Source organism: Uloborus diversus, chromosome 4 (assembly GCF_026930045.1).
Source record: "Uloborus diversus isolate 005 chromosome 4, Udiv.v.3.1, whole genome shotgun sequence".
Classification (NCBI taxonomy): Eukaryota; Metazoa; Arthropoda; class Arachnida; order Araneae; family Uloboridae; genus Uloborus; species Uloborus diversus.
In genome coordinates, this window is record NC_072734.1 from 57,884,848 (window position 1) to 57,906,773 (window position 21,926).

Sequence of the window (21,926 nt, forward strand, 5' to 3'; positions counted from 1 at the left end):
CTTCTTTTCAGAGGCAATTTGTGACTTAAAAAAAGCCACAAGTGGCTCCCATTGAGACACAAGTCTCTGCAAGCACTTGGTTGTTGACAACCACCGGGTTACCACATGTTTCAGAATTTTTTTAGTTTCACCATTGTAAAATTCTTGAAAGGATTGCAGCTTTTCTTTCCTTTTAGAAGATTTATCCAAATAGTAAAAAACATCAACTAAGAGTTCATCAACTTTCAACGGCAAACAAGCAGCTCCTTTCTCAGCAGCCAAGTTCAATAGGTGGCATACACATCCAACAACGATCATGCTTTCATGTTCTTTTTTCAAGAAAGCGGCAACACCAATATTCTTTCCGAGCATAACATTAGCATTATCTGCTGAAAATGCAATACAGTTTGAAGCAGGTATGTCATACTCTTCAAATTTCTTCAAAAGCAGAATGGCGATGTTCTGTCCTGTGCAATCTCCTTTAAGAATGGGCAATGCAAGCAACGAATTTTCCACTCTTTTTTTGTCCTTGTCGAAATACGTTATCACCATGGGGAAAATCTTGGAATCAGAGTCGTTGGTACCGTCAGTCGATACACAAAACGCCCGCTCTTTCAAAGTTTTGATCAAAGCACTTCGACTCTGGACCGCGAACTCCGAGGCAATGGCACTTGTTTTCGTCCTCGCCGAACCGTATTTTTTGGCAACAGCACTGTCCGGAAACATTTTCCTGAAGAGATTTCCAGCGTGATTAGAACAATTCAACGGCAAGTTATGCTCAATAATAAACGCCGTGAAAAGACACTCGGCGCGAATAACCGACATATCTTCATTATTTCTCGCAAAAAAACTGTTGATTTTATCACTTTGCTCTTTTGCAGCGACGTTGTCAATGTGCACCTTTCTTCCGATGTGTTGAATAATATCGCTTCTTCCTCCATGTGATATGCTAATATCCTTCGCACATTCCAAGCAAAACACAAAATAGTCACTTTTCGTCGACTTTTTCAAAAAGGGAAATTCAGTTGAATATTCTGGTTTATATTTCTGTAGATATTTTTGCTTTTTAATTGGCGTCATAATTAATGCCAGCACACAGCTACTGCTAATTTGTTAACAAACGCAAATCACGTGCAAATCATTCTGCGAGCAACGCTATCCAACTGGTTGCCAGATTCAGAAACGAGTGGGGAAAATAATACAAGTAAGTTTGGCTGTCGCTGTTTTACCATCAGAAGTAAGCGAAAAGGAGAAAAATTGGTTCTTCACTGCTCCAGGGAGTTTTCACACTCCGCTGGAGACTTGCGTTAATCCTGCGCGCCACCTATTGAGGAAAAAGTTAAACTTTCTGATGACTTTTGAAAATTAAGCTTTTTTTTCAAAAATTTTGCGAAAAACTTAGAAAAACGGGAGAAAAATATAAAAAACGGGAAACCGGGAGATGGGCGCAAAAAACAGTAGTCTCCCGTCAAAAACAGTAGAGTTGGCAAGTATGCAATACAGATGAGTTGGTTGGATGGTATGGGGTGGAATCAGCATAGGCGGACGTACGGACCTGCATATCATTCGGAATGGCACTTTGACTGGCCGAAGGTATGCATACGAGATACTGCGACCTCATGTCATCCCTTACTCTGGAGCCATTGGAGATTCCGTTGTTTTCCAGAATGATATTGCCCGACCGCATAGAGCTCGTCTGGTAGAGAACATGCTTGAAGCTGAAACAATACAGCGTATGGAATGACCAGCGTGCTCTCCTGACCTGAATCTAGTCGAGCATGTTTGGGACATGCTCGGACGACGCATTGCTGCGCGACCAAGGCCGCCTGTTACTGTTCGAGACTTGGAAATTGCACTTCTTGGGGAGTGGAACAGTATTCCCCAAAGTCAGATAGATAACCTCATCGCATCCATGGCAAACAGGTGTGCAGCAGTCTTAGGTGTTCGAGGAGCCCACACGCCTTATTAAAACTTATGCATCATGTCTAAACAGTGTCTTTTTTCATCATTTACATGTAACCAAATTGTTGCCCTAAATCATCTTTTAGCGTTTTTTCCATACTTTCAAAGCATTAAAACTTAATTCCAATTATTTTACGTCTTTTTTTCTGTATTGCGCATTGATACGCGTGTACTATCCATTGTATGCCAATACATGGCCGTCTCGCCGGGTTTTCTTCACGTTTTTGCTTGCTCCCCTAATTGTTTTGAGCAGTGTAGATTAAAATCAACTGCATAAATAAGTTGAATGTTCAATATAAAACATAACTTTGATACATTTTATTCTGCTTTTGATGCTTTCTCACAAAATACAATTTTTCTCAAAATATAGTTTTGGACACTTTCGGACAGTTTTGGACAGGACGGTAAAAACTGTGGTTTTTACCATAGTGTCTAAAACCTTGCCAACCCTGTACTGACCTAATCTTGCTGTCAAGTTTATTATTCAATTTCATGAGACCACTTGTGATGATTTTAACAATCTTTAATTCTTCGTTTCATGATATGGCATGAAAACCTCAGCTTTCATTTTTACTGTTAAAAATTTAGTGATCAAAATTTGTAAACTGGGGGGAATTAACATAACATGCACTTACTTCATTCCGAAATGCAACTTGAACATGATTATTTTCAATAACCCATGGCTCCTGAGAATTCATATAAACAGGAATAGCCATCTTACTAAGGCACCTCATAGTCTGGAGGAAAGAAAAAAGAATTAGAGATATACCAAGTACTCGGTAACTACTAGGTACTTGGCCAATTTATCAAGTACTCGGTACTCAGCCAAATTTTGATCAGATACTCGGCCAATACCGAGTAGTTGTAAAAAATGGAATATTGTTCAAGACAGATTTTACAATTAATAAAAAAGTGCAAGCATATAATATATTGCAATCATTTACGATTCAAATTGACAAGTCAAATTTAAATTTTGAGAATAATGAGGTTTGTTATGCTTCAATGAAGTAAATCTTGATTTTATTGTCACCAAACTTAATAAAACTTTATTCATTAGCTCATACTTTTTGTACTGAAAAAGACGTTGCTTGCAACGCAGAAACTTGTGTTTGCAGTGATCCTGTACATATGTGCTTTTAACATTTTATTTGCTTTTTAAAATTATTTATATTTGCGAACTATAACCATAATAGATTGATATAATTTGTTTTAATTCCAACTTGTTTAACCATACCTTTTATTTATTTGCTTATTTTTAATTTAAAAAATAACATTTTTTGTAAAATTTTTGACGCAAGCAATATCTTTTAAATAATGCATAATTAAGTTTCAGATGAAATTTTGTTTTAAAAACTATTATATAGACATGGAGGTCTATACTACTATTCCAATGAGTTCAAAATTCATCATGTGTTTGTCGATGGTTATTCTTAAAACATAATATGTACTCGGAACTCGGTAGTCGAAGGAGTAGCGGCAGGTCGAGCACTCGGTACTCGGCCATAGTGCTACTCGGTACGTCTCTAAAAAGAGTAATGCAAAATTATTTCTCAATACTAAGTTTAAGTAACTGAAGATGGGTTAGAACTGATAATAAAAAAAGAAAAACAATAATAATAAAAAGATGCTGTAAACATTTTCATGCGTTAAGAAGTATGCGTAAATGCTGAAATTTGAATATGCAATTATAATATTATCAGTAAAAATTGAAAATATCTGCAGTAAATTTTCAAAAATGAATTACTGTAAAGCCTCGTTGAATGAGCAGTGCTCCAGAATTCTTCCTATAAAGCAAATACTCAGTGAGAAAAGTAATCCTTTCCCATAGGAATTATTAAAAAAAAGATCTTAAAAAAAATTGACCATTTTGCTTCACACAAATATTAATTCAGTTTTTCTTTCAGTTTTGCAGAGCAGCTGGAGCTGCCATTCCTAGAAGACTTACAAGAGTAGCTTCTCTATATTTAAATGTCGAATAGAAGGAAACTAGGAAAAATTACATTGGGAAACTCAGTGAAGGTTAGGCAAAGTTTCAGGACAATTATCTCATCTCCTTGTTTCACAAAATTGTGATTGCTATGCTAGGATTAGAGTTTGTTTCCGAGCCAAATGAATTACTGCTAGTCAGCGAGATTATCAGAAAGACTTGTATTTACATATGAGCAAGTGACTAGTCAACCTGTATCTCAGAGTGACAAAATTATTTTTTTTTAACCACACAAAAAAAAAAGATGAAAAAAAAAAGGTTATGCATTTCACCCCCCCCCCCCCATCCTGCTGCCAAAAAAAAGAGCATAATCTTTCAGTCTATAAAAGGAAATTTTTTCTATAGTTCAAATTAGAGACGTACTGAGTAGCACTTTGGCCGAGTACACTACTCCGCCGAGTGCCGAGTACCAATTATGTTTTAAGAAGAACCACCAACACACATGTGATTAATTTTGATCTCATTAGAATAGTAGTATAGACCTCCATGTCCATATAATAGTTTTTAAAAAAAATTCCAGTTGAAATTTACAAATTTTGTTTGTGTGAAAAAATTTTACAAAAAAAGTTATTTTTGAAATTAAAAATAAACAAATAAATAAAAGATATTGTTACAAATTCTGTAAATAGTAATTATTTTTTATGATTAATTTGTTGTAATCTGGCTAAATTTGGCGTTTATTCCATTATTCTTCATTTAAAAAATATTGTAGTAACTTAACCTGTATCTAGTTTCTTGTAATGAATATACAACTCCCTTACATTCAAATGAAGTATATGGTCCCTCCATTTCTGCACGCTAAGATTTGTGAATGGAATAAAAAGAAAACATCGAGAAGCATTTTGAATTTTGTGGAAACTTCTCTAGGATTTATAAATAGCCACAAGCGACAGCGGGATGAGTTAGTCTTGTTTCAGTTCTTGCTTTGGAAAGTGTGTTTTAGCTTGTTCTGTGTTTTTGCATATTTTGATGCAATTACATGGTTGACCATTGAGTATACAGTGTTAATCGATATTTGCCTAATTGCTATAGTTAATTTAGCAATTGTTAACGATATTTCTTGTACATAGTTGTAAATAACTCTACAGTGTTTTTCTCAAGAACTGTGTCGGCATTAAAAGAAAGTTTGAAGTGGCACCGAACGTGTAACAAATGGCGCCCAACGTGTCGCCTCTTCAGAACTTTCTTGGAATGAGTGTGACTTTGGACATTTTTTCGCTAAGACTTTGAATTTGAACTTTATTTATTTATTTATTTTTTTGGAAACTCTGTGGTATTTGTGGAAGGTGTGTAACTGCCTTTGAGGAGGGATAAGCACTCCTAATTAATAGATTCCTAGTTTACAATTTCAAATGGTAATCTAAGTTGAGCAAGAAAAGGAGAAATTGGAAGTTCCATACATTCACCTGAAGGAAAATCACAGGAAAATAGAGATATGTGTTTGTTCACTATTTTAAGTGCTACAGTTAATATATTGTTTATGGAGCATATAGGAGTGTTGTATTTTCATGAAGTTTTCAAGGATGATTTGATGTGGCAATCTGGCGAGGATTGAATGATGATTTTTCTAGATGGTGATTTCAACCTTTAGTTACATTTGGTCTGGTTTGTGGCAACTGCTAATTTGGCCCTTTACATGCTTGCTTCTAATTGAACAGCAAAATGTTATTTTATAAATATAGTAGTGCCTCATCACTAACGTAGTCCCATCATTTAAAAGTTTTTTACAGGAGGGGAAGAAGGAGATGATGATGATGATGCAAGGTTATATACTCAATTAAAGATGAAACCAATGAATAGAAAGGGAAAAAATATTTCTGCTGACTGAGAAAGATAACTTACCACTCCTGAATGTATTGAGCTGTACTTCGACCTTTCCGGCCTTGTCTAAAAATATTTAAAAAAAACTCATAATGAAAATATCCTTGATAAATATAAAAGTGTTAAAAGAGTATCAGGATTGACATTGAGGGAAAGGGGAGCAACTTTAATTTCCATAAACAGTAAGTTCATCATACCTTTTTTATTACACCATATTTTTCGATATTTTCAGGTGTAGCATACAATGCTTTCCTTGGTAAGAGAAGACTGTTTCTACCAAATTCTGCTTGCACTGATATTACATCACCAACATCTCCTATGCCTATTTCAACACAAAAATAAAAAGACAGAATGATAAATCAAGCATATCCTAACAAATGGTGCATTTTTCAACAAATAATGAAATATAAACATTTTTTGCCACCATTTATACTGCTGTGGGCAGGTACACTGCAGTATCTGCAGAAATAAGTCTTTGAGATATTTGAAGAAACGTGTTTCAGACTCGATATTAACAATAGGGAAATGTTTGAACTAAGCGTTGTTTTGTGCTTTTTTCAGTGTAAACCAAATAAGTAAGTTTGGACAACAAAGCTAATGTACAACAGATGAGAAAAAGACAAAAAATTAATCAGTAAAAAATAATAAAATTTGCAGCTACTGCCCTTTATATGCCCATGGCAGAGTAACTATCCCCAGTAGCGTGCACAGAGGGGGAGAAGGGACACCTATTAGCCCAGGTCCAAGCCTGAACTGGGTCTGGATATTTTTAAAATGAGGGTGAAATATATGTAGGGATGTAGGGGTAAACAATATAGAGGGGGCCTGTAAGTCATTTGTGATGGGCCCCAAAACTTCTGTGCACGCCTCTGACTACCCTAAGTATAACAATCCCAGTTATTCGGAGGAGGGGGGGGGGGGAACGCCAACATATCTATAAGAGGGAACATTAATTCCTCAAAACTGTAGTTGACTCCAACTTTGAGTAATATGAAGATGTGACAATAGGGGTCAATGAATGAATCACAGTCAAAGATAAAGAATTTTCTGGTCGTGGTGTTCAAAAATTGCATTAAAACTGGGACAAATGCACAAGAAGCAATGAGCATGCATTGAATAAAGCACTTTTATCATCATTTTGAATTGAACATGTTTTTTCCAGAGAAAAAAATCTCAGGGTTCATACTCTATTTGGATGAAAAAAATTCCATGACATTTCCAAGACTTTTTCGCGATTTCATTAAAACTTTCATGACCTTGCTACACTAAAAGAATAGTACTATTTAACCACATTGCAGTTATTTACGAGATATCTCATCCATTTAACATGTAATTCTGGGACTGGCAAATGGCAAGGGGATTAATATCAAACTTGAAAAATTTTGGAAATGAGCATTAGCAAAACTTCTATATGAATGCCACTACCTCATCGAAGCATTAACTTGTGATTAAAAAAATGTCAGTGTACACCTTAAAAAACTTAACTATTCTTATTATATTTGACTTCATCATATACATTAAGCAAAAGAAATATAGTCAATGCTATACAATCATGCTTAAATGTCTATTTTTTTTTTTATAAAAGGGAGGAATAATGAATAAGAAAACGGATGAATGAGTCATTACTAAGTTTCAATAAGTTTGCTTCAAAAGTTGCCTTTTAGTGGCAACAATGCATTTAATTATTCACATAACTTGACAGTATTTTATTCTTTAAAGTAAAGCCACATTCTTTAGTAAATTCTAGTTTATAAAATAGATATAATTATTGAAAAAAGAAAAAAAAATCAGCAATGAATAAATCTTTTGATTCTAATATACTTGTTTAGTTATTTGCACATTTTCAAATGCATATAAATTAATAGGTTTAGAAATTCCAAAATATAGTGTTTGGTTCCTGACATTGAATGTAGCAGTGATGGATTAGTTTTGTGTGTGGGTCGTATGTTGGACACTACTTTTTTTAGAGCATTAAGAATTCACCTATTTCTGTATTCTCTTGCCTGACAAAAGATCTTTATTTTCTAAAACCTTCAACAAATAAAGATCAACTCTGATAAATTTAATAATAGAGTTTTTACAAAGAATGGAATTGAATTGCGTTTCTTGAGTGAGAGTGGCAAAACCAAGAACGTACAAACTTGCTACTACAGTGGACACCGGTTAATTGAATCAGTGGTTAATTGAATCGACCATGTTAATGAGTCGAAACATTAAAAACAAAACAAAATCCAGCTTTACTGAATTAGCCGCTTTATTGAATCAGTCGTTTTATGGAATGAAAACTGTTTAGAACAAACAAAATTCATAAGCGGCAGCCATTGTACAGAATATAAAATACATAAAGTGTTTAGAATAACGGTAAATTCAAAATGAGTGATGTCCGAGCGGCAAAATTACATTTTAAAAAAGATGAGCGACTGCTACAGAAGTGGATACAATGAGATTTCAAAATTCAGATTTGTTTTTGGAATTGTTCAATTTTCCAGTTTTAATAGTTTTATGTGCAATAGGGGAGGGTGGGCCACAATGAGACATAGTAAATTCAAAAATAAATACAAATCTGACAGCTACCACCACCTAGGAGGAGTCAACATAACCAAAATGCTTCCCCAAATTCTTGGTTCCATGCTGTTCTATGCTTTTGTTTTGTAGAAAAAATTAGTTACTGTTTGGACAGACTGAAAGTTATTTGAATAATTTCTTGCATCTATCATAATCTTGAAAAACTTCAACAATTAAGCTAAGTGTTGTAGTTTGTGTTGTTACTGACACTAATCTTCTATTATTAAGCTATATTATATTTAACTCATGGTTTATTTTAATGATATGAAGCAAAAATCTTTACTTTGATGTTTGGGCCATGATGAGACAAATTTTTTGGGCCACTATAAGACGTCTCATTGTGGCCCAAGTAGAAGTAAGCAAGTGTAAAATACTTATTTACTTCTTGTTTTAGTTTACAAAAAAAAAAAAATTTAACAATGAAAAATAGGCTTGGTTTTAAAATATTTATATTTTAACTAATTATTACAAGTGACCTGGGACCTTAAAGAAGGGGATTTTGTCTGAGCTCAATTTCCGTTGAGTGGAAAAAGCTCAAGCCGGTGTACTTTCTATAATATGTCTCTGTCTAGGGCCGGATTTAGGGGAGAGCAGGCAGGGCTACTGCCCCTGAGCCTCCACAACAAAGGGGCCCCCACAATAAAATTTTTACAAAATATTCTAACTTTCACAGGTTAAAAAAAAAATCGAAAATATCGGACATATACATATATATCAAAATATTCGATGTATATCAAAGTATCGGATATTTTCAAAAATTTGATGATCTGTTTGAACCCTGATTAGGGGCCTCCACTCCTTCGTTGCCCCGAGGTCTCCACACTTCCAAATCCGGTCCTGTATCTGTCAATACAAAGTGTTCTGGTAGTGAGGTAGAAATACCGTGCCTGAAGAGTTTTAAATCCTTTAAAAACAAATTCATTTGTATACATAACAATGTTTCGAACATTAGCATCCAAGATATATATATCCTGGGAAAACTGTCTCAGCTAGATATCCATTCAGAAGAGAGAGTGCTTATAATGAAATTTCCAGGATATATTATTACTGTTGAAAAACACTAAACCTTTGCTTATTTTTTGTTCAAATACTTTACTGAATTGTTTAAATGCAGTACTGAAATGTTGAAATGCAGTACTGAAATGTTGAAATGCTGTTGCAAAATGCTTTTTAAGAACTCTGTATCAAATTAAGTTTCTTTAATAAACTAGCTAAAAGGTAACTTATATTGTTAACTTTAGGTAAAAATAAGTGATTATTCATCTCTACCATTGTGGCCCTAACTTAATGTCTCATAGTGGCCCATAACTGGGCTACAATGAGACATTTTTCATCGAATTTATAAAGCCTCATGACTTTTTTTCCTTACATTAAATGGGCTAAATTTGGTGCAATATGCTATAATTTAATACCTTTAATATAATCAAATATGTTTCTGTGCCTTAGAACTCGCCAATATACGAAAAATGAAAAATATGTTTTTTGTCTTATTGTGGCCCACCCTCCCCTACTCATGATTTCTAATGCTGTTTTAGCTACTGTTACTTTCCTTTGCCTAGGACATTTTCCCATGACTTGGAATGAAAATTTCAATTTTCTATGACTTTTCCAGGTCTGAAATTTGCTTATTTTTTTCCCATGACTTTCCAGGATTTCCATGACTTGTACGAACCCTGAAATCTGCATTTCACTTTGTACTCCTGGTAAACTACCGTAAATGGTCCAACTATGGGCCACTTTTCAATTATTTCAAGGAAAATTCTGTGGACATCTTTGATTCAGAAATTTGAGAGTTATAGCAATGTTAGCTATACATCTTGTCTTTCGAATGAAATGTTTAAAAAAATCTAAGTTGGAAAGAAGAGGAATTTTCCCACCATGGCCCATAGTTGTGCCCCAAAGGGTACAACTATGGACCACCTCATTTTAACCTAGAAAACACATTGAAAACATGATCTGGTCTATTGTTATCTGAAACTACACGTTGTCCTCTGCTTGAAACTGTATAAAGAATATTTTTAGTCCATTATTTACCCCTTTTTTTTCAATTTTTGGAAAACAGCATAAGTGGTCTGCCCAAAGGAGACTTTTGTCTCTTCCACGAGTGAGTAGAATCACACTTAAAGAACGACTATGTTTTTACGGTATAAAACAACAATGGCAATCTCTGATAAAGTCTCTTTAGCTACCTAAATGATAGCACTACCTGGTTTTGGTATCTAACTTTTTTTTGGAGCTGATAGGTTCAAAAAAGAGGCCACTAGAGAGCAAAATCATTGCCATGGCAACAGTGGCCCATTTTTGTCTCCTTGGCACAAAGTTGTACCGTTTTACGGTAGTATTTGTAAGTTCAAACTATTTGAAATTCTATTTCATTTATAAATTAGAATACCAAAAGTATACAAAAGGTAAATAAAAACATATTCTCTACTAAAAATGTATTTTGAGAAAGTGTTCTTTTAATTGATTTAAAGCATGCAGTAATTTTTGCACTAGAGCAACAGCTCCAAAAAACTAGTCACACAGATACAGACAGAAATTTTTCAAAAATTACCAAAATGGATTCAGCGCACCTCAAAATGCGCAAATCCGTCTAAGTTCAATTTTTTTAACAAATCCAATACTTTCTTCTATGTATTAGATATAGAAGAAAAAAGTTGAAAAAATGAATACAGTCGAACTTGAATAATTCGAACGTCTTTAATTCGAATTCGTGAATACAGTAGAAGACCGTTATAACGCCGACCTATATAACGCAATTCTCTTTAAACCCCACTACTTTTCAGAAGTAAACAATAGGTTTTGAAATTAAAAAACTCCCTCTGTTTTGTCTTTCAAACATAAAAATTGTTAGGCAAATTAAATTTTAAAACAGTTTTTCATCTTTCCATCTTAATTCAAAGTTTTAAAATGAAAATTAGTGTTCACAGTAAAAAGAAAATATCAGATGGTTCAGGCTTTAATCTTATTGCAGATAAAGCTCATTCTGAAGTGCTAATATATAGATATATTTTGAATATTAGTTTCAAAATTTGTAAAATGATCTATATAATGCAAAAACCTGTATAACGCAAAAGCTCTGGTCCCAAAGAGTGCGTTATAATGGTCTTCTACTGTAATTCGAATTTTTTTGTCGGTCCCTTGAAACTTGCATTCAAATTAATGCTACAAAATCTTGGTTATTTCGAAGTCCAACTTCTTTAATTCAAGGTTTTCTTTCCTTTAGAAAAGAACAAAATGTAGTTTCAATGCAGTTTTTGAAAGGTGGCCGGGTTATTTTTAGCTACCGTGGTAAATTAAGTGATACTCTGGCCAATGGGATAAATCATTGATGACACGTGCACGTTTAACATTTCCTTCAAAAACCAAGATTAGAACCAATATCATTCGAGTTTTCTTTCATGAGTTTTTCGTTTCCGCTGAGCGAGTCTGGTACAATGTCGTTGAGTAAGCCCCTTTTTCCTTATAAAACTTTATCTTTCGATCAAAAATTGCTGTCATACTAGTGGTAGAAAAAGGAGTGAAAAAGAAATGCATTATCGCAAAAGAATATGGAATAGCTCCGAACACTCTTTCCACCTTTTTAAAAAACAAGGAAAAAATTTTGAAATCTAATCCAAATCGCAAACGAGCTCGAGAACCAGATAACCCAGATGTGGATGAGTATGTTTTGAGATGGTTCAAGCAAGCTCGGGACAAAAACATCCCCCTCAGTGGAACTCTTGTTCGAGCAAAAGCGGAAGAATTTGCTGTCAGCTTAGAAAACAACAGTTTCAAAGCAAGTTCCGAATGACTGGACGGGTTCAAGGAAAGGAATGGCATTTCTTTCAAGACTGTGTGTGGAGAAAGCGCAAGTGTGGACCAAGATGCAGCAAATCAGTGGAAAGAAGTTGCTGAAATCATTCAGCATGCACAGGAAAGAGACACTTTCAATGTCGACGAGACCAGACTTTTTTATAAGTGTACCCCAGCAAAGACTTTGTCTTTTAAAGGTGATAAATGTAGTGGGGGGAAAAATAGTACAGAGCGAATAACCCTACTTGTGGGAACAAATATGGACGGCACTGAAAAATTACCATTACTAAGATTGGTAAATCAAAAAATCCAAGGTGCTTTAAAAATGTAAAAACAAAACCTGTAAAATACTGTTTGAACTTGAAAGCATGGATGACAAGAAATATTTTTGAAGAATGGCTGCTTGATCTAAATCGAACATATCAAAGAAAAAACAGAAAAATTATTCTATTTATTGATAACTGCCAGGCTCACAAATCGATACCATCTATGGAAAATGTCACAGTGAAGTTTTTTCCGTCAAACATGACTTCAGTGGTGCAATCAATGGATCAAGGCGTCATTAAAAATTTGAAGCATTTTTACAGAAGTCTAGTCGTGCAACACCTCCTTACTGATTCTTATATAAAGCTTCCAGTCACCCTCCTCGAGGCATCAAGAATGTGCTTAAATGCATGGTCTTCAGTGAGCCAAAAAACGATAGCGAACTGTTTCCGGAAGGCAGGATTCGTCAAAAGCGGTGCCGTTAGCGAACTTTTCGATGAAGAAAGTTAACTCTCCCAATTGCATGGACCGACAGCTTGCCATTTAATGATTTTTTCAATGTAGACGAAAATGTAGACATTTGTGGAGAACTATCTGATACGGATATTGTATCCGAAGTTCTTAACAAACAGAGCAACTCAAAAGAGGACGATGAAGATATTGAAAATGAGATAGAAGAGCTGCGGCCGATTCCAATTGCAAGTGAGGCAATTTTCCATCTAGCGGAATATCGTCGTTACGTGGAGGGACAACCCAACGTGAGTGAAGGTGTGTTTTGAGCTGTAAATATTCTGGAAGATTTTGTTAAAAAAAAATGAAGTAATCTCTTTAAAGCAATCAGAAATATTTCAATATTTTAAACAGCTGTAATATTTGATTTAAAAATAATAAATATTTGTTTCCGTAATTTCTGCAGTATAATTTACCATTTCCTTCCCATCATAAAAATTTTAAAAAAATTAGATAATTCAAAGTTTTGCGTTGTCCCCTTGCACTTCGAATTATCCAAGTTTGACTGTACATATTTTTTTTTTTTCAAATAGCAACTTACCATCAACAAAACTTGTTAAGACAACTTGGATATCAGGAGCTTCAGTTAGATCAGTGTCCTCTACTGTTTCATAAACAAAATGCCTTGCTTTCAAAATTCTAGGTCTTGGAGCCGTTAACCTTGATAGGGGGACCGGGTTTACTCGTTTAACAATGAATGTACTCTGAAAAATTTTCCATTTACTTATTGAAACACTTTCATCAATATAAATGCAAAGCAACGTTGATGCAGTTACATAAAAAAATTACTATGAATTACAGAAATAAACTCAGAAAAGTCAAGTTCGCGGAGGAATAAGTTACTTATGCAGACAAAAGTTTTCTATAAATACAGTAACCCCTCGACATATTGCCCTTTATGGGAGACAACAAAAAAGCACAATTTATCCAAATTTTGTACAGTAAAACCTGTAAAGTTGACCACCTGTCTAAGTTGACCGCTATTTTCAGGCACGGAACAGATCTTTTCTTATAATTCAACCTCTGTAAGTTGATCACCTGCTTAGGTTGACCACTAAAGTAGTGCACCGCAAGTGGTCAACTTACACAGGTTTCACTGTATTAAAAAAAAAAAAAATTGTTCACAATTTTTTCACTTAAACTAAGAAAAAATAATTTAAATTATGTTTTATAGTGGAATACGAACCGAAAGTTACAATTTAAACTGTAACAAATTAAGTTTATGAAATATATGCCAGTTTTGTTCATTGATTACAAAAGAAGAAAATACCTTTTCTGAGGAACATAATTTTTTCTTCTGTGATGTCAAATATTAAGCAGTATATTTTTTGGAAAGACATATCGTAAAAACGTGATATAGTTAAATGAACGATATAATGAAGCAAAATGTAACGAGGGGTTACTGTTTAGGCTCGGATTTGCCAACCCGCAGACTCTGCAGTGCAATGGTCCGAGAAATTGATTCTTTTTAAGTAGCACTATAATTACCATTGCAAATATATATTGCTGGGCTCTGGGGATTCTTCAGGTGGCCTAACAGATTTTGTTACAGGAAGGGCCCACAATTTATAGATCTGGGCCTGTTACCTATACAATATTGTCTACTTAACAATACTAATAGCATCGTAGAATAGCTAGGTTTTTCTATTAAACTTCAAAAATGAGAAATGTTATGTATGCACACTAGAGTTGGGCGATATACCGTAATGTATATATATATATTTATATTTACTACCACGGTAATGATATTCAGATTCAAATCTGTCCGATATATTTTCTGACCAGACTTAACTAAGAACTAATTGAAATAATGACTTAAAAATGCACATTTATTCATAATTCTTTGTGCTTAATAAGCAGATCATACCTGTCAACTCTTCCAGATTTCCCAGAAGTTTTACGGATTTTCATGTCTTTTTCCGTTAATCTGATTACGAGCAAAATTTTCGAGTGCACGTTTCAGTTCCGGGTTCGAGTACACGTTTAGTATACTTTAAGTTCCGGGTACCCCAAGTCACACCATTCAATGGCTCAAAAAACGTAGACAAGCACTTGATAATTTAGGAAAGCAAGCAGAAGCTAGGTAAAAGTTAGAACTAAAGATTGCTCACTTAATCCAGTGGGTGCCCTTATATTCTATGAAATATAAATCCCAATAAAAATTGTAAATTACTTTATATGGTCAAACTACTCACCCTACTGGGTAGGATTGATGAATGAAACACATCTTGAAGAATCAATCTGTAAATATCTCGCTTAAATATGCGACAAAAACTCATTTTTCAAAAAAATCGAGCACAATTTCAAAACATTGCAATATGCGGCAATATGTTAGTTACCGAAGCACAGTAAAAGTAGAAGTCTATGTTAAGATCGAAAAGCTTTTGGTTGTATATTACGTCAAATAGTGTGTAGAAAATCATCATATTTCCAAATTCAGATAAAATTTTCCTTATGAATGCATAAATATAAAATATAGCATTAGATAGCAAATAAAAATAAAAAACGAACGACTCAGTTAATTCGAAAACTGCGACCGCATGAGTCAAAATCTCAACTAGCAAATTTTTTGTTTACGCAATCATTCTATATACGTTCGGTTAGAGACCGAAAGATTCTGAAAGCGTCAGGGTGAAATAGTGCAATATTTTCGCTTTTCTGTATGATTTTCTTATCGTTCATGCTGCCATCTAGTGGATAAATGTATGAATATCGATAAATAATTATCATAAAAATAAGGTTGCAAAGTCCTATTAATGGAGGTCCTCCTTATTTCTTTTTTTTAGTATTCATTTATTCTTTATAATTAGCAAAAATATAAATATTCGAATAATTAAAAAAAGGCTAATAATTTTGTTTACGGTGGAAAAAAATGAAAAAATACTTTTTCATTTACATGCATGATTATTTACATTAGATGGTGCAATCTTATAAAGGAAAGAGAAGAAGAATGCATTATTTTTGGCCACTCTTGGTATAAATGGGTGAATAAATAAATTTTCAAATTCAGTAATATTTTAACATGATAAAATTCAAATCGTCTGCAATTGTTAGTAATAGTAAAATTATTCAAATAGACAAGAATAAGGTAGAGCATTATTAAAGGTTTTTTTCATTTGTGTTATTCTGAATAAGTAAGTATATTGCGCATTCACATGAAATAGACTTAATGTATGTAATAGCTACGATTCATGAAAACAGTAATTTAAAATTGGACGAAAAAATTGCAAACATTGAACGTTCCTGGGAATTGGTATTTGATATATTTGGAGGATGTAAAATTAATCTTCTAACAAAAAAGTTCATGTAACCTCAACTGATGAAAGTATTCAGTCAACTTCCCTAAAATGTATTTTAGAAATGAAAAAAAAAGCATTAATAGAATTATTTTCTTTTTATTCATTTACTTTTTACAATTAGCATTCATATGAATTAATGCCAGGTGAAAAATAACTATTTACAATAGAATAAAAGTTATTAAATTAGTTTGTTGATAATCATATTTTAAAAAAATGAAAATGGTGCTGAAAAATTGCTGTTAATTAAAAGTGAAAAACGAAAATTTTTGAAGGAAAAAAAAAAAAAAAACAATTCAAATTCGTTTACAGCAAATTTAATGATGAACATATCAGTCAAAAATATGAGTTTCAGTTTTACACCAACTACAGACAAAAGCACTCACATATTTTACTCTGCAAGACTCTCATATGTGGAACACATTTCCTATGTCAAAATTCTATATGCAAATAGTTTGTGATAATGATATGACTACTTTAACATTAGGGATTGTGATTTTTTAGTTTTTTTTTTTAATCAAAAAATTCTTATTTTTTTATTCAGATTTTTTTTTAGTCTTGAAACATTTGAAGACATCAATTATCATTATTGATCTTTTAGTGCAAGTCCAGAGGCATAGTTCATAGTAAATTTTTATCATAAAATGTTTGTACATTGTTCATTGCAATCTAGAATTTTTTCTCAGTCCCTTCTCTCCCCTTTTTAACGCAGTTTTCAAACAGAATTTTCTCCTTTTATAAAAAGAAAAGTGTCACACATGATGATAAAAGTTTTACAATGACAATTAGAAATCCTTGCGTACAAATTTCGTTACTGCTAGGTTTCAACTCTAGCTGGTCTGCCCCCCCCCCCCCCTTTCCCCAGCTACTACCACCAATAATTCAACTATACTTCTAGGAAACATTGGTGCTACTATATTTCCTAGAATTATAACTTTTATACTTTTTTCAAGATAAATTCTTAAAATTTGACAATTTTCTATGTTTGTCAGCTCAGAGTCGACTAAAGTTCTGAAATAAATTCAATCGGGGTAAATAAGGCAATTGTTAGTTAATTAATAAATTAATACTTAAAATGATTGAATAAGTAAACGAATTGAACTATGTCACTTTGCCCAGCATGCACTTGACTAATTTAAGAAAACGTTTAAAAAAAATGAATTTTGACATCTTGAATTCAAATTATGTTTTTCGAAATCACGTGTTTTTTGCGTGTGTGCAGGCATGTGTGTGTGTGGGTATGTTTGTAAGTGTGTGAGTGTGTGTTTGTGTCTGTGTGCAGGCGTGTGTGTGTGTAGGCGTGTGTTTGTGTCTGTGTGTAAGCATGCGCGTGTGTATGTGTGTGGGTATGTGTGTAGGTGTGTATGTACACGTGTGTGTGTAGGATATGGACACAACCTGGAGACGGTTTTCGCTAGAGGAGCAGCATCGTGAGGACGATAGACGGTGTTGCTGGCAGAGGGAGACGGGGGAGAAATAAAATCTTAGCACGCCAAAAAAAAAACAGTCAAGTGGGAGAACAATAAGCAATCGTGAATGCTCAAAAAAAAAAAGTTCTTGACTGACAACAAGATATTAAAATATGAGCGCCATTTTTTTTAATCCTAATTGTTGTCATTTTTTAATACTCAATGTGTTCATAATTTGGAACCGTACACGCTTTCGATTTTGTTAATACTTATTGTTAACTGCTTGACAATCTTACTTAATGTTAAGCAGTGTTCGTTGATTTAAATTAGCTCGATTTAAGTCATGATTAAAATCATGATTTTAATTAAGTAATTTAGAAAAAAAAATCGTTGATTTGAATCAAGAAATTATTTTAACAAAATCATTGATTAAAATCAGTTGATCTAATTTTTATTAATTAAATTTGAATTTTTAGAATGTATTGCTCTAAATTTAACTGCACTGCATTATACAATCTTAACTTCAACTGGCTAAACTACATAGATTATTCTTGCAATATTGCTTTTATTCCAAAAATACAATTCGGAAAAAAGTATATATAAAAAATTGCATTTTTTCTTATACACCACGACTTTAAGTAAAGTAATTAAGTAAACTTATTAAGTAAAGTAATTGTTTAACACTTTATTTCACACTAAATATGTACATGATGATGGAAACCTTATCATTAAGCCAGGGGTGCCCACCAAAGGAGGGGATAAGGGGTCATGCCGCAGACTGATCCATTGAAATTTTTAGGGGGGGGGGTTGTTTTTAGGAGTATTTTTCTCAATTTTGGGGAGCTCTTGATAAGGGGGGGACACTTCGTTGCATTTAGGGGGTGTGTGCTCTTTCCCTTTAGGATGAGGGGCACCCCCCGATTAAGCAAAGCGTTAAACAAAATCGCATCTTATCTAAACGTTATAACGTATTTATGAATCTTAAGAATTTATTGAATATTTAGAGAACTAATCCTAATTTTAAGAGTAAGCTGAAAGGTTCATTAGTTCAGACTGCTTCATAATCAAGTTTTAACAATTGCCTTATTCACTCCAATTGAATCTATTTCAGAACATTTGTCGACTCTAAGCTGATAAACATAGAAAACTGCCGAATTTGAATATTTTTTCTTCTAAAAAGTATGAAACCTATAACAATAGGAAATAGTGGTACTACTGTTTGCCAGAAGTATAGTTGAAGGATTGATGGTAGTAGCTGGGGGAAGGGGGAGGGGGGGGGCAGAGCAGCTAGAGTTGAAACCTAGTGGTTGATAGTCAAAATTTGTTCTGAAGGATTTCTAATTGTCAGTGTAAAACTTCTATCATCATGTGTGACAGTTTTCAGTTTAAAAAAAGAGAAAATTATACTTGAGAACTGCTTGAAAAAAGGTGGTGAAGAGACTGGGGGAAAAATTGTAGATTACTATGCACAATGTACATGTACAGACATTTTATGATAAAAATTTATTATAGACTATGCCTTTAGACTTGCACCAAAAGATCAAAATAAAAATTCTATGAACCTTTTTTTAAATTTTAAACGCTAAATTTATTTTGAATCATACATTATTTGTGTTAAAACTGGTCTACTTATACCTATTATTGAAACATAGCTACTGAGATGAAATGAAAATGCCTAAAAAGTTGCTGTTTCACCTATTGTGTGGGAAATATGTTTTTAAATGTAACGTAGGATCGGTTGGGGTAAGTGGGACCTCTTTTGAGAACAGTTCGTTTTTGAAACCTTAACAATGCATAAGTTTTGAAGCAAAAAATTTTAAACTTATTGTCTTATTTTATCTTATACATTATTAATAAACAAAAGATCTCCATTATTTTCTAAAATAATGTTTTAAATATTCTTAACGATTATATTTTTAAAAAAATTTGATGGGGCTCCCACTTACCCCATAGTAAGGGCAGGGCCGGCTCTAGTAGTTCTGCCGTCCTAGGCGATATTGACTAATAATAATTGAATAATAATAATAATCATAATATAAAATAATAATACGAGTTTTGCATATCCAAGCTGTGGTACACACTTTAAGTTGTCTTTTTCATTAATAAAGTAGTGCATCTTATATCACTGAAACGGATGTTAATATTTTCAAAAGACGTTTAAGCCACGCAATTTGCCGCTTCTAAAACTAAATTAAATTTTTAGTTACATTCCAAACTATGCTTTGCATGTCCAAGCACTGATCAGGGGTGGATCCAGAAATTTTTGTAAGGGGGGTCAGGTTTTAATGGTCAGCGTTATACTTCCTACTTAAAATGGTATCAGTTAAGCAGGGGTGCCTCCCCCCCCCCCAAATGAGATCGAAACCCTGTCAATCTTTTTCCGCTACATTTTTTAATGCCGCAGCTTGCGCCATAGATTATATTCCCTTAAATTTTCATCAAAACTCATATTTCTTTAGGTAGACAGGCTAGTCACGTTACCCTCAGCTCTGAATACATGTGATTACAGCTATTAAATAGTTGAAAAAATCTCAGACAACGCACACACGACATGAGGTTTGAGTTGGAAGAGTGCTTTGAAAAAACTTTAAGTTCATTAGAAATTATTCTTCTTTTGAAAATTAGCAAAAAATTAAAAATAGCAATGGCCCAGTAAACGAACCCAGTCCATTCTTTGAATTATTACGCGCTAAGAAAAAATACCGAACAGAACCAAGCAAAAAAAAAAAAAAAAAAGAAAATTAACTTGAATTCTGAAATTTTGAATTCAAATTGTTTTTCGCAATCACGAGTTGCGACAGGACCCTGCTCATTGGAAGAATTTCTAGAAACGGCTCCTGTCCCCCCAAACCTGCCCCTCCTCCTGGGCGGCTACGTATGTATAGTTGTGTGTGTGTTTAGGCGCGCGTGCGTGCATGTGTAGGCTTGTGTGTGTGCGTAGAACTGTGTGTATGTACGTAATCATGTGTGTATGTGTGTAAAGGCTTGTGTATGAGCGTGTGTGTGTGTGTATGAGCGTGCGTGTGTGTAGGACATGGACGCTACCGACCAGGAGAAACGGATTCCAGGAGACAGTGCTCGGAGCCGCACCTGCAGAGGACGGTGGGCGGTGGTGCTGCAGAGGCTCCTGGTCCAAGCTGAAAAAGGAACCGGACATCAAAGACGTCCAAATGAGAACAATAAGCAATCGTGATTGCTCAAAAAAAAAAAAAAAAAAAATTAAATTGATTCCAATTACTATATTCTCGGATCTAAAAGTTTGAAGTTCAATAATAATCATAATATAAATCTTGTCACAGGGGGGGGGGGCAGCTGACCCTTTGACCCTCCCCTGAATCCGCCCTTGGCACTGATACACACTCTAAATTATTTGTACTTTTAAGCTTTTAAGCAGTGAATCTTATGGCGCTGAAACAGATTCTCATACTTCGAAATTTGCCGCCCCTAAAATCTGCCACCCTAGGTGGCCGCATAGGTTGCCTACCCCAGGAGTCGGGCGTGAGTAAGGGGTAAGTGGGTCACCCCCCTTTAATTTAAATTTAAATGAAGCATATCTAAAAATGCGGTAATGTGGTACATTTTTAGTGTGAATTATTTTTTTGTAAATGCATCCATTTATAAGATATTTACTGTCTTTTAAATCCGTATCATGGAAAATTTTAAAACGAAAAACAAAGCAATTTCATTAGTGAAATTTATTGAAAGTCTATAGGGACATATAGTTTACTTTTACATATAAAGGTGTGTTTAATGAACGTAATACAGTTAATTAAGATCAATTTGAGTAAATATGCCAAAATTATAAGTTAAAAAAAAATGGAAACACTAAATGACTGCGTCTTTGTAAAAAAGAACCATTATCGTTTCAGCTTCAGGGATTATCCCAACATAATCTGCACAATGCCAATAAAAAGTGTAACTGTTCCTATTCGTTCTTGAATATTCAACACTATTTTTTAATTTGTATCATCAACTTCCAATATTGGACCTACTTAAATCGAACGTTTCAAATATAATCACCAACTTTAGCAGTTTTTAGCTCAACTATCAATTCCTAAACTAAGTCGTCATAGTTGTCTTGTATTTCGCCAATACAAATACTTAATCAGAGTTGCTCTTTATTTTGAAATCCCCATTATTATAGGGGGACCCAATTACCCCATAGTGAGGGGGTCGGTATAATACCCACTTACTTTGTAGATGGGTATAATACCCACTTACCACGTATAGCAAAAATGTACGGAGTAAGTGGGACCCCTCCTCTTAAATATTTTTTAATAATATTTTATTCAAAAATTCTTGTTTCTGTATGAACTTTAAGTTATACTATAAGTGGAA

The 21,926-nt window shown here is 33.8% G+C and overlaps 1 protein-coding gene across 1 annotated transcript in view; it reads right to left on the reverse strand.

Annotated features, from left to right (window-relative positions):
- LOC129221117 (39S ribosomal protein L9, mitochondrial-like) overlaps positions 1-15,204 on the reverse strand; it is a 33,438-nt gene extending 18,234 nt beyond the window's left edge. Inside the window, exons 1-5 of the mRNA XM_054855563.1 lie at positions 15,079-15,204; positions 13,425-13,587; positions 5,947-6,071; positions 5,771-5,815; positions 2,577-2,678 (exon numbers count right to left, since the gene is read on the reverse strand). Coding sequence (XP_054711538.1) covers positions 2,577-2,678; positions 5,771-5,815; positions 5,947-6,071; positions 13,425-13,587; positions 15,079-15,162 — 519 coding nt within the window. The 5' untranslated portion in view covers positions 15,163-15,204. The remainder of the gene's footprint in view (positions 1-2,576; positions 2,679-5,770; positions 5,816-5,946; positions 6,072-13,424; positions 13,588-15,078) is intronic.
- Between the last annotated feature and the right edge of the window lie 6,722 nt (positions 15,205-21,926).